The sequence below is a fragment of the Meles meles genome, chromosome 14, assembly GCF_922984935.1.
Source record: "Meles meles chromosome 14, mMelMel3.1 paternal haplotype, whole genome shotgun sequence".
In the NCBI taxonomy this organism is placed as follows: Eukaryota; Metazoa; Chordata; class Mammalia; order Carnivora; family Mustelidae; genus Meles; species Meles meles.
In genome coordinates this window covers 50,270,001-50,284,345 of record NC_060079.1, presented here as the reverse complement: position 1 = coordinate 50,284,345, position 14,345 = coordinate 50,270,001, and the positions used below count along the sequence as shown (strand labels likewise).

Here is a 14,345-nt window from a genome sequence, read left to right as displayed (position 1 = left end):
CCAGACATAAATAACTTATCAATCCCAGAATATTAATAATAACTACCATGGGCTATAACCTACTACATCTTTAAAATGGTTTCTTCTAAATTTGGATAAAAAGTGACATAAACTAATAAAAAAAGTCTATCATATGGGACCTTTGACGGCTTACTATCTCTTGCATATACCTCATTTTATTTAACCATTACGTTTTGGGAAATACATTTTATATGGAATGTGATGTAAAAGTAGACAACATAACAAACATTTGGAAGTCATCTTGATGTCTTTGAAACCAAAGATCAAAGATTGGACCTTTCAAGTTAATGAGCAAACAAACAGATCAGAGAAAGAATTTGACAGCTATATGTCTCTTTTATTGATATTTATAATCTATAGTTGTACTCTTTATCACAAGGGGTACTAACTTATTTGAAATAAATAGAAGGGGGATACTTTTCCCTTTTTTAGTAAGAGTGATCAGGATTGTATTTGGCATTTGAAAGATTTAAAGGCTGTGTTGATAGCATTTTTCTTCTGCTTTCAAATGCTATCTTTGCAAAGTAAAGTAAGACTTGTGAGTGGTGATGATGCCTGCTTCTCTTCCCCCAAATAAACCCGTGGATTGGCTTTAGGATATTGAATTGGAAGTAGTGAAGGCTTTGTATCAAAACAGCACAGGGTGGAGATTTAGTGACTTTAAGATAAATAAGATCAGTGTAGACTACTAAATAAAATGTTTAGATAGAAGCATGGATTTTAGATTTCCATTTGTCCAGTGGCTAAATGCTTACTCAATACTGTTAGGTAGCTTTTGCCATGGTTATCTTTTTGTGAGTAACTGAACCAAGGGAAAGAAACATAAGGGCATGATGGATATTATGGTTACTTTATAATATTTACTACCATTTGTGGGGGCTAAGAATGTGCCCATGCTTTTGCATGTATTATTTTGCCTTTATTCTCCACAACATCCCTATCAGGTCAGAATTGATGTCTCTGTTTTAGAGATGAGAATGTTGAAGCCTTAAGAATTATATAACTTGCAGCAGTATCTCAGATATATCTGATGCTTGTTGTCCAAAGTTTGTAGAGCTTTTTGAAGTCCATTTTTTTAACCATCGTGTGTCTACTCCCTATGTGATAGTGAGTGTAGGTGACTAGTAATTTCTATGACAGTCGCTTATTCAAGTTGAATTTTAAATATTTTAGTAGAGCATCAAAAAATGAAAGTAAAAGAAATCTTTGAGCCAAGAAGAGAGTAAAGAAAACTAATAATATGCAGTTAAAAAAAATACAGAATTTTCTCTGAAGGAGCAGAGCAGCATGAAGCCAACAGCAGTGTGTTTGTGTCAAGATTCGGACAACAATATGAAAATCTGTGTTTTAAAATTCTTTGTAAACATCTGCTTATTCTTTTATATTACAAATGTAGAGCTTGTAGATGAAGATTATATTTTTTATAATTATATGTTTTTTATATTTTATATTTTTATACTTTTATATTATAAATGTAGAGCTCCACATTTCATAGGAAATAAAAAAAATGAAATATCTTTGCATGATATAAGGTTTATGGTCTTTACCCTCATTTTAATGTACGATCCCTTTCCTGAAGGCCAGCTGGAGGTCTAGGAGTGTACAAACTATGACTTACTATCCTTCCTTTGAAGGAAAATGTCTTTTTAAACAAAATATTTCTCCAATCTTATTAGTGTGAAATGAGTGTTAAGTATACGTTTCTCCCTTGTTGACTGCATTGGATTTAGGGTCTTGTAGAATAAAATGAAATTATATCTAACTAAGCTTCGTTTAGTCCATGTTTTTGTTGTTGGTGTGTGAAATATTTAAATGTTCTTCGAGAGTGTAAAAAAGTAAGTTTGGTGAGGTAAAATAGGTGGGTTAATCATTCGGTAGTATAGGAGATTATTTGTTCCTTCAGTATATAATCACTCACACACACACACACACACATTTGTAATTTTTCTCCCAGTGAGAGAAGGAAATCTGGTGAAAAACTTACAATTAAAGAATCAGGAGTGATTACTCAAGCTATTTCGGTAACAGTTGCTGTGCATACCAAACAGATTCCTATGTGTAAGTGGTTGCCGGAGCTAATAATATGCAGGATTGCTGCGTCAGTAGCCCAAAGTGCTACATTACGTTGGCTGGCCTTTTTGCTTCTGCTATGGTAGGCTCAAGGCGCAAGAAGACTTATTTTTACGAAGTCTATATCCCACTAGAGCAGTCTGTCTCAAACTCTGATTCCTTGGTTGAACCTGATTTAATATTTTAACAAGTTCCCTTGTTGATTCTTCAGCATACTCGCTTTTGAAAACAAGGGCAATGATGATCTGCTTGGTTAATAAACTTTTATTGTAAGATGTGGACACACTTTAGTGTCCATTACTGCCCTCAAATAATCTAAGGGCAGTGAACACCAGACAGAATCTGCATGTTTTGTTGCAAGGTGAAAACACAGAGTCCTCAGCCCATCCCAGACATAGTCTGTGAATGTGTGTCTGGGGGAGACCACCTCTGACTTTGTCATGCGAGACAGCTGGATTTGATGTTGACTATCACTTTGAGAAACCCGGAATTACCTAGTTCTGAGATAAAAATGGTTTGTCTGGCTTGGGAAGAGTTAAAGCAGTGGTAAATTTGCAATATAATGTCCTCAAGGGAGGGATACTGAAGGTGGACATGACAAAAACCTGTGAATCTGAGGCAGAGGGAATAAATGCTCTGAGAAAAGGGTGAGGCAGGGAGGGAACAGCGCATGATAAACCCCGTGGGTTGCCAGTATTTACACAAGCAGACAATCCTTGATGACATGTAAATGTTTTCACGGTTTGAATTCTCTATGTAGACTGAAAGCTAGAGTTATTTTGGGAATTTATTATAATTTTTTTCAAAGACAACTTCATTTTGGAACAAAATATACAATGGGACCTCTTTCTAAGAGCAAGTTGGAGGGGATTTGAAGATTACATCAGAGATCTGAAAGGGCCATTGCAAGGCCAACAGGAAGTGCAGTAAACACAGAGGGTGGGGTGGGGGATCCATTTGGTGATCCTCTCCAGCCCTAGGCAGAGGTAGCATGGGAGAGTACTGCTTTGTATTAGATTCACGACATTTGCTACTCCTAGTATTTTCACATTGATTGTAACATCAACAAAATGTTTTAATAACACCTATTGTTAAAACAGTGACCATGTTTCTCCTGTGGCTGTCCAAGTAATTTAGTTTCAGAAGTGTTTTTTCATTCAGTGACAATTTGTGGCAGGCATTGTGGTTGATGTTTGGGATGCATATGTTAGGGACGCATATGTTAGGGACATGTTTCTGTGCTTTTGGTCGATGTTTGGGATGCATATATCAGGGACATGTTTCTGTGCTTTTGGTGTTAGAACCTAGTTAGAGGAGCTAGCCTTAAACCTACCCTCCCCCTTGGTACCTCCCATCCTCCCTCCCACGAGCATTAAAGAATTCAAGGGACTGAGTTTCTCCTCTCAGATTGCACACTGAAATGACTTGGGGAACAGTGAAATCCACCCCCGAAATATACAGATGCAGGAGTCCCAGCCAGAACGTCCTATGTTAGGACACAGTCATTTGCGTGGCTTGAAAGCGCCTTGGGTGATTCTGATGCACAAAGGATGGCAAGCTACATGGAGCAGGTTGAGAACACAAACAACAGGATGGCTGGTTCTCCTCTTGAGGAGTAGTAAGGAGGGTCAGTTCTTCACAAGAAGTGAGTTTTGAGCTGATTCTTGAAATGGTCATTGTTTCCCAGGTGGCTTGAAGAGTCAGGAGGCTGAGCCCCCTACTCCTAGAGCAGAATATTTAAGTCCTCAGCTAATGGACACGTGACGGGTCTGGGGCAGGGATGGGAGAACTTTTGTAGAAATGGGAACATGTGCCAAGTCTGTCTTGAAAGGAATGTAGAGTCCACTAGAGGAGATGGGAGAAGGCCGACGTGTCTAGAGCACAGAGAGCAAGTGGGATGGAATGTGCTACACAGATAGGCAAGGCACCGAGCATGACCAGCCCTGACAGCCACGTGAAACACCCGACTTGCTCCCAAGAGCAGGCATTGAATGTCGTGATTGGAATTTCCTTTCCACAAGGTTATGGTGATTGCTGTACGAAGACTAAGAGATTGGAAGTGGGGACAGTGCCAGCTATTGAGAGATTATTACAGGGCTCCCCTGAAGAAAGGGTGGCAGTCGGCACTAGAGGGAGCCGGGGAAATGGAAAAAATTGCTTGAATCTGAAAGCTATTAAAGAATTAGAATTGGGAGCCAGGTGAGTTAGTGGGCCTAAAATCAGCAACGGCTGAAAATGTCATTGTTTTTTTCCTGACTGCATTAAACTAGACTAAAAATTCAATACTTATAAGTATTATATAGTTCAGTGATAGCATGTATGGGTCACATGCTTCCAGTCGTCCCCCTTATCTGCGGTTTCCTTTCCCCCCGTTTGGTTAACTGCGGTCTGGAAGCAGATGATCCTCCTTCCAACAAATCATCAGAAGGTCATTAGTAGCCCAACGCTATGTCACAGCGCCGGCGTCATTCCCTCACTCCACTCCATCACACAGATACCTTATCATCGCACGTCGTCACGAGGAGGGAGTGCAGTACGATGAGATATTTTGAGGGGGAGAGACAGACCACATTCATGTAACTTTTATTACAGTTTATTGTTATAATTGTCCTATTTTGTTGTTAATCTCTTACTTCCCAATTTATAAATTAAACGTTGTCATAGGTATGCACGTATAGAAAAAAAAAACATAATATATAGAAGATTGAGAACCATCTGTGGTTTCAGGCAACTGAGGGGGTTCTTGGAACGTACCTCCCATGGACAAGGGGGGAACCGCTGTGTATCTTTTGAAATTTGTATTTGAAATGTAAAACTGCAGGGTTAGACTGTCAAGTGGACAATTAGAATAGTACCATAAATAAAATCAGATACATAAAATTGTAAAAAAATATTTTTAAAGGTCAAGGGTTAGTGTCACCAGCTAAGGAGAAGATTCTTCTAGCTGAGGGGGGTGTGGCCAGTCCATCATATCCTGCAGGAAACAGCTAGGACCGGACTTTCTGAGGGAGTAGAATGCAGGGCATACCTAGTGTTTAACAACATGGTATGCCTGGGGGCACTTGGGTGGCTCAGTCGGTTGAGCATCTGACTCTTGATTTCAGCTCAGGTCACCCTCTCGTGGTTGTGGGATCGAGCCCCACATCAGTCCCCAGCTGAGCGTGCTGCTGTTTAAGATTCTGTCTCTCTCTTCTCTTCCCCTGCCCCCCGTCCATGCTCTCTTTGTCTCTCAAAAGCAAAACATGATATGGCTTTCTTCACGTGATCTATCTCATTTAATCCTCATACTGTGGCTACATCATGCATAGTTATATTTCATGCTACTGAATTTGACTCAGATGTGTATAATAATAATAACAATCATATCTCAAGTTGTAGTTTTATCTTCCTTATTTGAATGCTATTACCAAGATTTACCTGCTGCATAAAAACAAAGATAAAGGGGCACCTGGGGGCTCAGTGGGTTAAAGCCTCTGCCTTCGGCTCAGGTCATGATCCCGGGGTCCTGGGGTCAGGCCCCTCATGGAGCTCCCTGCTTGGTGGGGAGCCTGCTTCCCTTCCTCTCTCTCTCTGCCTGCCTCTCTGCCTACTTGTGATCTTTCTCTGTCAAATAAATACATTAAAAAAAATCTTAAAAACAAAAAAGATAAAGACCTGGAACTGTCATCAGTTAGAGATGGGGCAACACCAGGCAATGACAGGAAGGGGCATGTGAGATGGTCACATTTGTGACAAGGCAAATCGAGGAAGAGAGAGCTGCTGGGAAACACGAGGAGAATTTTAACAGGAAAGAGAATGTTCTGAAACACCTTTGAAGGAAATGAGTAACTGGGGAGTAAATTCAATCATAGGAAGATGAGAGAATCAGTTCAAGTTGGGACTTAAAAGGCAACAAATGTACATGCTAGACCCAGATGAATTCTTTGAGTTTACATCAGTGCCTTTTTAGAAGGTAGTTATCAGTTTTTCACTCAAAGATCTATCCTGAAGGTCTTGTTGCATTGGGGTGAAAGTTGTCGAGGCCTCTTTGGTCTGATATGAAGGAAAGGTGAGCTCTTCTAACCTCAAAAAACTAGCAGAGATTTCTAGGAAAAAAAAAACCAGACTTTCTTACAGTTTCTGCGGCTGTAACTTATTTGCTGAAGTAACTAGAAGTGATGATTAGTGGGGAGGAAAATAGGAGAGAGGTGTTCCGGCTCCAATCCACCAGCTGGGAGTGCAAATAAATCACACAGATGAATTCAAACGGAGGTGAAGCGCTGTAGTCACAAACTCTGAAGCAGCCATAGCAAAAAAACAAAACAAAACAAAAAAAAAAACAAAAGAGGATGGGGAGCAGGGTTATATATCCTGGAATGCAAAGTTTTAGAATAAGGGGAGATTATTCAGATGTTGCAAAATCTGTCATTTTGCGGGTAAGGGATGCCAGGATGAAAGGAACTGACCTGGTAAAAAAAAGTTCACAGCTTTAAGAAAAACAAACCCATCCCCTGCTCCAGAACCTCCGCTGGCTATCTATGGCCTGCCCATAAGGCATGGCCCTCGCTTTCTGTTCTGCCACAGTCGGGCCTCAAATTCTGTGTCTAATCTCATGTCCACTCCTACATCCCACTCTCTGGATGAGCAAAGGTGAACTGTTCTGGATCAACATGGCACAGTGGTTCGAAGTGTTCACTCTGGGGCTAGAAGTCTGGCAGCCGGGAGGTCAGGGAAGGGAGCCATGGGGCAAAGCTATTACAGACAAAGTGAAGGCACAGGCTCGCAGAGGCAGGGCACGTGTGCCTATTGGTGGCATGTGCAGGTGGCTGGAGGGTGGCCTGTGGATGAAGAAAACAGAGTGATTAGGTAGGTTTACACTTCCTAGTGAAAGGTTTTGTGAATTGAGCTAAGCATTTCAAACATCCCTCCCTTCCCCGTTTTCTCTAGGCAGCTGCAGAGGATTTTAAGCAGGGAGTAGTAACATATTCAAACTGGTCTGTCTGAGAGAGAATTCTGGATGCATTTCTACCGCGATCCTTCTATGTATGAATGGTGTTTCTGCGAATATTGAATTTGAGAGTTTAGAGTGCATTCTCCCCATCCTATCAATGTTTTCTCATGGGCTGGTGGGGAGTGAACACAGGTTATCAGAGTGGCGCCCAGAGGAGTCAGATGCTCTCATATGTTTGTATGTGTGCTCTATAAAGTACATGGGGCTGGTACATGAAAGATCAGAATTTGAATTACATTGTTTTTAATTTATTCATTTAAGGTCTGACAGCAGCAGCCGCAGCAGCTGCCGCTGCTACCAATGCAGCCATCGCCGAGGCAATGAAGGTGAAAAAAATCAAATTGGAAGCCATGAGCAACTATCATGCCACTAATAGCCAGCATGGAGCAGATTCCGAAAATGGGGACATGAATTCGAGTGTCGGTAAGTTGTATGTTCGCGGAAACTTTTGTGATCTTGTAAGTACCAAATTACTTCCTTTTCCAGAACAGAACCATCAAGTGCCCATTCAAGAAGCTGGTCCTTTTAGCTTAGAAAACAGTGGATATTTTGGAGGTGCTATTTGCCTCTCTAACAACAGGCACTCTGAAGAAATATTTAGCAATATAATTTTTTAACACGTGCTCAGCTTTCCGTAGGCAATGTCTACTAACAGCATTCAGTTAACATCTTTTGTAATACATGTAAGTTTTAATAATCAGAATTGTAGTTGAGTTGAGTTTAGTGTAGTTCAGTTTTTATAGAGAGCATGTGTGAGTGGGTAGGGAAGGGCAGAGAGAGAAAGAAAATCTTAAGCAGGCTCCATGCCCAGTGTGAAACCCAGGCAAGGCTGTATCTCAGGACCCTGAGATCATGAGCTGAGCCAAAATCAAGAGTCTGACATTTAACTGACTGAGCTACCCAGGAGCCCCAATAATCAGAAGTTTTAAATAGACTAGCATAATTACAGGAAAACCCATACTTTATCTTTTTAATTCCTGATGGATTTGTTATCAAATAAGGTTCCATCAACATCGGAACATATAAACTCAATTTTTTCATGTACTACCAAGAATGAGAATTATGTTGAGAGTTAATTCTTTATATATATATATAACTATTATCAGCATCTCTCATTGTAAATATACAACTTCAATTTCTCCTGATTGTTTTTTTTTTCCCTTGAGATTTGGAGAAAGAGATGAAAAGTTAATAGTCATTGTTTAAACCCAAACCAACAGCTTTCACTTAGCAGAACTCATTTGGGTAGTTCATTTTTCAAATACAACTTCACATGTGAGTTAACATTTTTATTTTATCTCTGTGTTGGTGAGATCAAATGTATTCTGCCACTGCCCTGTATCGTTTCTCTTTAAAATTTCTTTTTAAAATTTAGAAATCATGCTCAAAATATAATTTAGCAAGAGAAATTTGGCTATTACAAGATATGTATAAGATTCTCTATCCAACATATGTTCATGAAGGACACAGTCATTCTTGGCAGTTCGATTAAATTATCTTCTCCATGCAGTGTTTTAATAGATTATTTCTTTGGCTACTCAGCAGCTTTCTACTTTCTGTCCAGTGTCAGAGAGTTAAGGGTATATAAAGGAATACTACAGAGTTATAGTTATAATCATTCTTATAACAGTTCCGTGGGAGCATACACTAGGTATTAATATTAAAGTAGGAAGTAGTTGTCAAATATATACAAAATATGCAAAATACCATTGCTGCAATGATGCCAAAGGGTAGCTTCTAATGGAGAAAAGGGAAAAACAGAACTTTCCCCATAGTGTACACAAAGGAAATAGAAAAGGGGCAGCGATAATGGGGCTGATTTAAGAATAGATTATAGAGAAGGTGGCAGTTCTTAGAAGGATGAAAAGATGTGGAAGAGAGCCAAAGCTATGGCTTTAGAGCTGGAAGGGATGAAGGAAAACATGACTGCTTATATTTGTGTGGCTCCTAGAGAGAGGATAGAGGGCTGTGGGTTGTTAAGGTCATGGTTCACACACATAATTTCAGACTTTTGAAAATTAAAAACTGTTTTGAAATAAAATGAGTGAATTATAATTCTCTTTTTGGAACTATTAAGTACATTTTAAAAAAAATAAGCAGCCTCCTTCTTTGTTTGGCCTGTGAAGTAGAACAAAATTAGACACTTTTAAAAACAAGTAATTGGCCACTATAAATTTTAGTTACCATTGCAAAACAATCTGGATTGTTTTCAAAAGTTTAGAAGAGTAAGTGTTTAATGCAGGCTGTTCTTGCTAGTTGGTGTTGGGAATGGGAATATTTAAATTAAACAATTTAATAACATTGAAAACAAAAGATATTAAAACATGATAATCTCTGTTTGAATTTCCTGAACAGCAGAACAGAAGTTGACTTTGGAAAATCCAATAGACATAAGATAAGGAGAACATGGTTCAAAATTAGGCATTGATGTACATTTCATATTTGCTATTATAGAATAACATTTGCCTACTGACCAAATTGTGGTTTAACTTAATGATTTTGGCACATGGGCTACCATAATCACTTAAAAAAAGAAGCAATTTGATTTTTCTTTTGTGTTCTAGTTGGCGGAAATCACTTTTCTTCCGTCAAGGTATTTAGTTGGCTCTTCATGTTGCTTTTAGTTTTGACCCCCACCGTCCAACACCAAATTGAATCAGGAGCAGAAATTTATTTGACTTTTCCTACAGAGTCTTAATATTTTTAGAGAGTGTTAACCTTGGTGTCATTGCTAGTCCTTGAGGCAGGTAGATCATTTCTGTTAGATATATGTAGCTGATTTTGGGGGAGAAATGTTATCATTGTCATTTTTATTCTAGTCTCACATGCCGTTGTCGTCTGAGAATTTGTGATTTATTATCCTTCCAGAGTACATCCCCTCCCTCCTTTTCTAGAGATCAATGAAAGAAGGTTTGGTGGAGGGGTTGGGTGAGGAAGGTACAGGGAACTCCTGGGTGTTGAGTTGAGTTTGCATAGATCAAAGTAGTTGCTGAATTTGGCTGTTGCTTTATACGGCCCCCCATCTTCTCCGGTTCTGACAGCAGTGCCTGCCTCTTGGTACGTGTTCAGCAATTACCTGTTCTATGACTTTGGGAAGTTATGTAAACTTTCTGAGCCTAACATTGCATATTGGGGAAATGGCATAATAATATCTACACCACGAGAATTAAAAGAGATCCTGTTAGTCAAGTGTTTATTTATTACATCTGCTTTCCCGTTGTTTGGTCACCAGTAATGTTACCATACTGGTACTGCTTTTGCTATTATTATTATTCCAAATTTGCCCTCCTGAGAATTACCTTCTTCCTCTTTCTACAACCATGAACTATTTCCTTCTCTGTTTCCCTATGTCTCTGTTAGGTATTTGTTAAGCTGTAGGCTTGTCAGTAAATTGAGTTGGGGGGAGCTTTTGTGTCCTTTGGATTTTGTTTGCATTTGACTTTAGCTCATTCTAGTAACACAAAATGATCATAATCCAGTCCCAGTACTCAGGGGGCGTCCCATCTATGGGAGGGATGGCTACGTAAGCAGGCAGTCAAAACAGAATATGCTGGATCCAGGAGCATCTGCTAGCTAGCGTAGGAAGTGGTATAGAATCATATGGATTCCAGGAGGAATCCCAAGAATCTCAAAGGCCCCTTTCAGAATGCAACCTTACTGCTCTCATGAATCTATCAATTGTCTCTTTGAAGGAGTGAAGCCCCTCGGAGGGGTGCTACTTACATGATGTATTGTTGCTGCTCAGCCCTGCCTGAATACAGTGACATTTTTTAGATCACTTCAGGGTTCGTTTTTCTCTCGTACTCATCTGGCTCATAAGTTCTGGTGAACATTTTAGGTTCTCCTGTGTAGGAACATTGCCTGAGTTCCCACCCCCAAACCCCCACCCCGGGTAAGTAAATCCATATTGCTTCAGAAAACAGATTTTGTGTTTGTTTGGTTTGGTTTGATTTGGCTTAGTGAGTGAAGGGATCTTTTCATTACACATGACTCCTTCCAGTTCTTAATATGAATTGTCAAAATTAGTCAAAAAGAAAAAAAAAAGGTCTTTAGAGCAATCGATGACACAGACAAATAATTATTTTATATCCCAATTTTACATGGTAACCTTGAGCTCACATTTTTCCACCAGAATGATCATTTTAGGAAGAAGTGAGGACTTCGGGATAGATCCGAGTGAGGCATCAGCACACTGAGTAAAATATATGGCCGTGTCTCCATTCTCCCTCATCCACAATCAATTGGATTCTTTTAGTTTAATATTTACTTGCTAAGATGAGATGCTAGTCTGCATGGTGATAAACAGTCCGCTTCTGGCATCTGAAGGTGACCTGTCAGTTCATATGGACAAATCTCCTGCTTACTGAAATGTACAAAATAAATCATTAAAGCAGGCAGGTGCTCATTCCCAGATTTAAATCACCATAGATTTATGATTTGAATTAATGCTTCATTTGGCCATAGAAATAGATGCTGAGACAAATGATATGTACTAGTTGGGGTTTCCATACTGTAGCCATCCTGATATTGATTACTGAGATGTCTTTGCAATCTCTTGTTTATATCAAGTACTATCTTGTGACAGGTTGGCTGATATGAGCTACATTGCAGATAAGAAGGAAAAATGTCCTGGATTCTTTTTAGTGGCAACACTATCCACAACATACAGGCCAGATAAATTGCTATTTTTTTGCTTTAGGGACTGATCTACATAACCAGCTTTAAAAAAGTGCTGCTTGGAAATTGGGACTAGGATATTGGAAAGGCAAAATTTAAAACCGGTGAACCCAAGGTCAATCCCATAGTATCTATAGCTGTGTTTTTATCTGCTTATCTTTTCTGGGGGGCATCATGCACATTTTTGAGAGTGCTAAATTAACCACAGTTGATTTAATCTAAATAAAGGAAACTTATTTTTACTTCTAGTTTTTAAATACTATATAAATATTGACACAGTGAGCATCTCGGTAGTTTCTGTGTTATTTAAATACTTGCTAAACCTAATATCTTATTCCCTTAACTAATGATAACAAAGGAAATGACTCTTCAAAGATAAATACATTAAATATTATTCCCAAGTGCAAGACTTTGTGCACTATAATTTACCAGGAGGCAGGAAAAGACTGCATTTTTACCTTCTCTTAACATTTTATTTAAGGAAAACACTATGTACACAGTTTAAAGAATGCTCAGAGGATTTAAGAGGGACCTTTGCCACTAGCTAATATCTGACTCATAGAACTGGTAAACAGCTATCAACAATAGTAGATGGCTTGCTTAGTAGGAAATGAGTTCATATCTATTCAAAATGTGATCTCAAAACAGATGTCCCAAGAAAATCTCATTGTTTAAACTATAGTCAGAAACCCCTAACTGCTGTTATTTCTTTAAGGAAGTGAAGTCATCTTAAGACTTCAGAATGTCTCTTGCTGAACACCATGGAACACAAGCAAGAGTATGCTGATGCAATGACCCACCAAATCCACACTCCTCACGTGCCTGAGATGTACGATTTGTTTTCATTCGCTCAAGGTTGCAATAGTTAACAGGGATGTGGGAATTTCAAAGCAAACACAAGAACTTGAGTTTGGGATGAACAGCTGTGTTCTTCCTTAATATTCTTTACTCCTTATTTCTGTCCATCAACAGCAGTAACAACAACAAAAAGGAGGCAAAGAAAAGCCAGGCAGATAGGAGATAAAATTATCTTAACAGCTGACCATCCTCTTATTTATTTTTTTTTAAAACACACAAAAACACTCCTGCAGAAGTAGAATAGTTTATGCTGTAGTCATTTCCTTTCTTCTAACTCACGTGTGTATTTGGAAGGAAAAATTAATTTTATGATCTCAGGAAAAAGTCTTGGAGACCTTGAGAAAGCAAATAAAAGGAAACTGAGTACACAGGCCACCAAGCAGAGCTCTGCAGTTGCACACTGGATCCTCTGCCTTGGCAATGTTAATGAACCTCAAATCCTTCCTATAATTAGATGAGGGAATTGCTTATATTTTCAAACAGATGATGCTGCTATAATGAAACGATTGACAGGGAATTTAAGAGTGTCTACAGTAGTCATTTGGTTTCTGTTATAAAAAAAAAAGTTTAAAAAGAAGATTGGCTTTAGACATAGGTCCTGAGAGAGGTAGTAATTTACATAGCATGCTATGACAGGTGTCTTTGTATAGTAAGGAAATAAAATGGGAGACTAGAGAAATGATGGGCAGGTACAGCAATTTTTTGGGGAGGGGTGTCCTATGCTTATTCTGCTTCGGTTTTTTAAAAGGGGCCGAGGCTCAAGAGATGGATCCGGATTGAGTGCACAGCTGTAACTGCTGATGAGCTAATTGCTCCTTATCTCTCAGCCCCATTCATCTTCATTTTTTACCAATTACTGAGAATTATCTGTGTTCTCAGTTGGATATGAGAGTTAATCCTTTTTGGTTAAGCTGGCAGTACTGTGAGCAGATTCCAAATCGGAGGGTGAAAAAGCCAAAGCAAGCTTGCTCTAAAAATGTCTCCAGTTCAATTACAGTATCACTGATTCATAAGAAATTTGCCATTGTTTAACAGATTCAATGTGGAAAGTTTTTTTTTCAAACTTTCTTAATGTTTCACTGCCTAACAATGATTTGTAAGATCCTTCTTCCTGTCTGATGAGTAAATTTAACAATATTAACAGCCAGGGTCTTGTAAACATGGAAACACACACACAAGACTACCCTAAAAGGCCAAAAGGATTCTGACACATAAATGAGACATATTTTAGAACTGATAGCTGTCAATTTATATATAAACACTTTAAATTGATGCTTTTGCTCTGTGACTTCACATATGGTGAGCAAAGTATGTCCAAACATAAACCTTTTCACAAATGTCACATTAGTGAGATTTTAATGGAAGGACCACATAAGCATCTCTTGAAAGTGTAGGAACTGCCATGGTTTGTAATTCAATCGATTGCAAGTAAGCCATATGGTTCACATCTTTCCCTATGCAAAAGATGTCTTCATATCCTGACATTTCTCACAAAATTGCTTAGCCCAATGTTAAAAATCTAAGAAGTAGTAAGCTACTCTTTCATACATTTCAATGCATTTGTAGATATTTAATACTTCTGGCATTTTTCTTTATTAACTATTTTAAATATGGTGATCTAATGTGAAAATATAAAGAATAGACAGCTAACCTGAAATTGTCAAAATTAGTGTCTAAAATTTAAACATCTTCTAACGTGATCAAGGTAAGTCCTTTTAGACGCCTCCAC

At 38.7% G+C, this 14,345-nt stretch overlaps 1 protein-coding gene across 1 annotated transcript in view; it reads left to right on the top strand.

Annotated features, from left to right (window-relative positions):
- Nucleotides 1–14,345, top strand: part of DACH1 (dachshund family transcription factor 1) — a 428,800-nt gene that overhangs the window by 228,058 nt on the left and 186,397 nt on the right. The window contains exon 3 of the mRNA XM_045978290.1: nucleotides 7,343–7,504. Within this exon, the coding sequence (XP_045834246.1) occupies nucleotides 7,343–7,504 (162 nt within the window). The remainder of the gene's footprint in view (nucleotides 1–7,342; nucleotides 7,505–14,345) is intronic.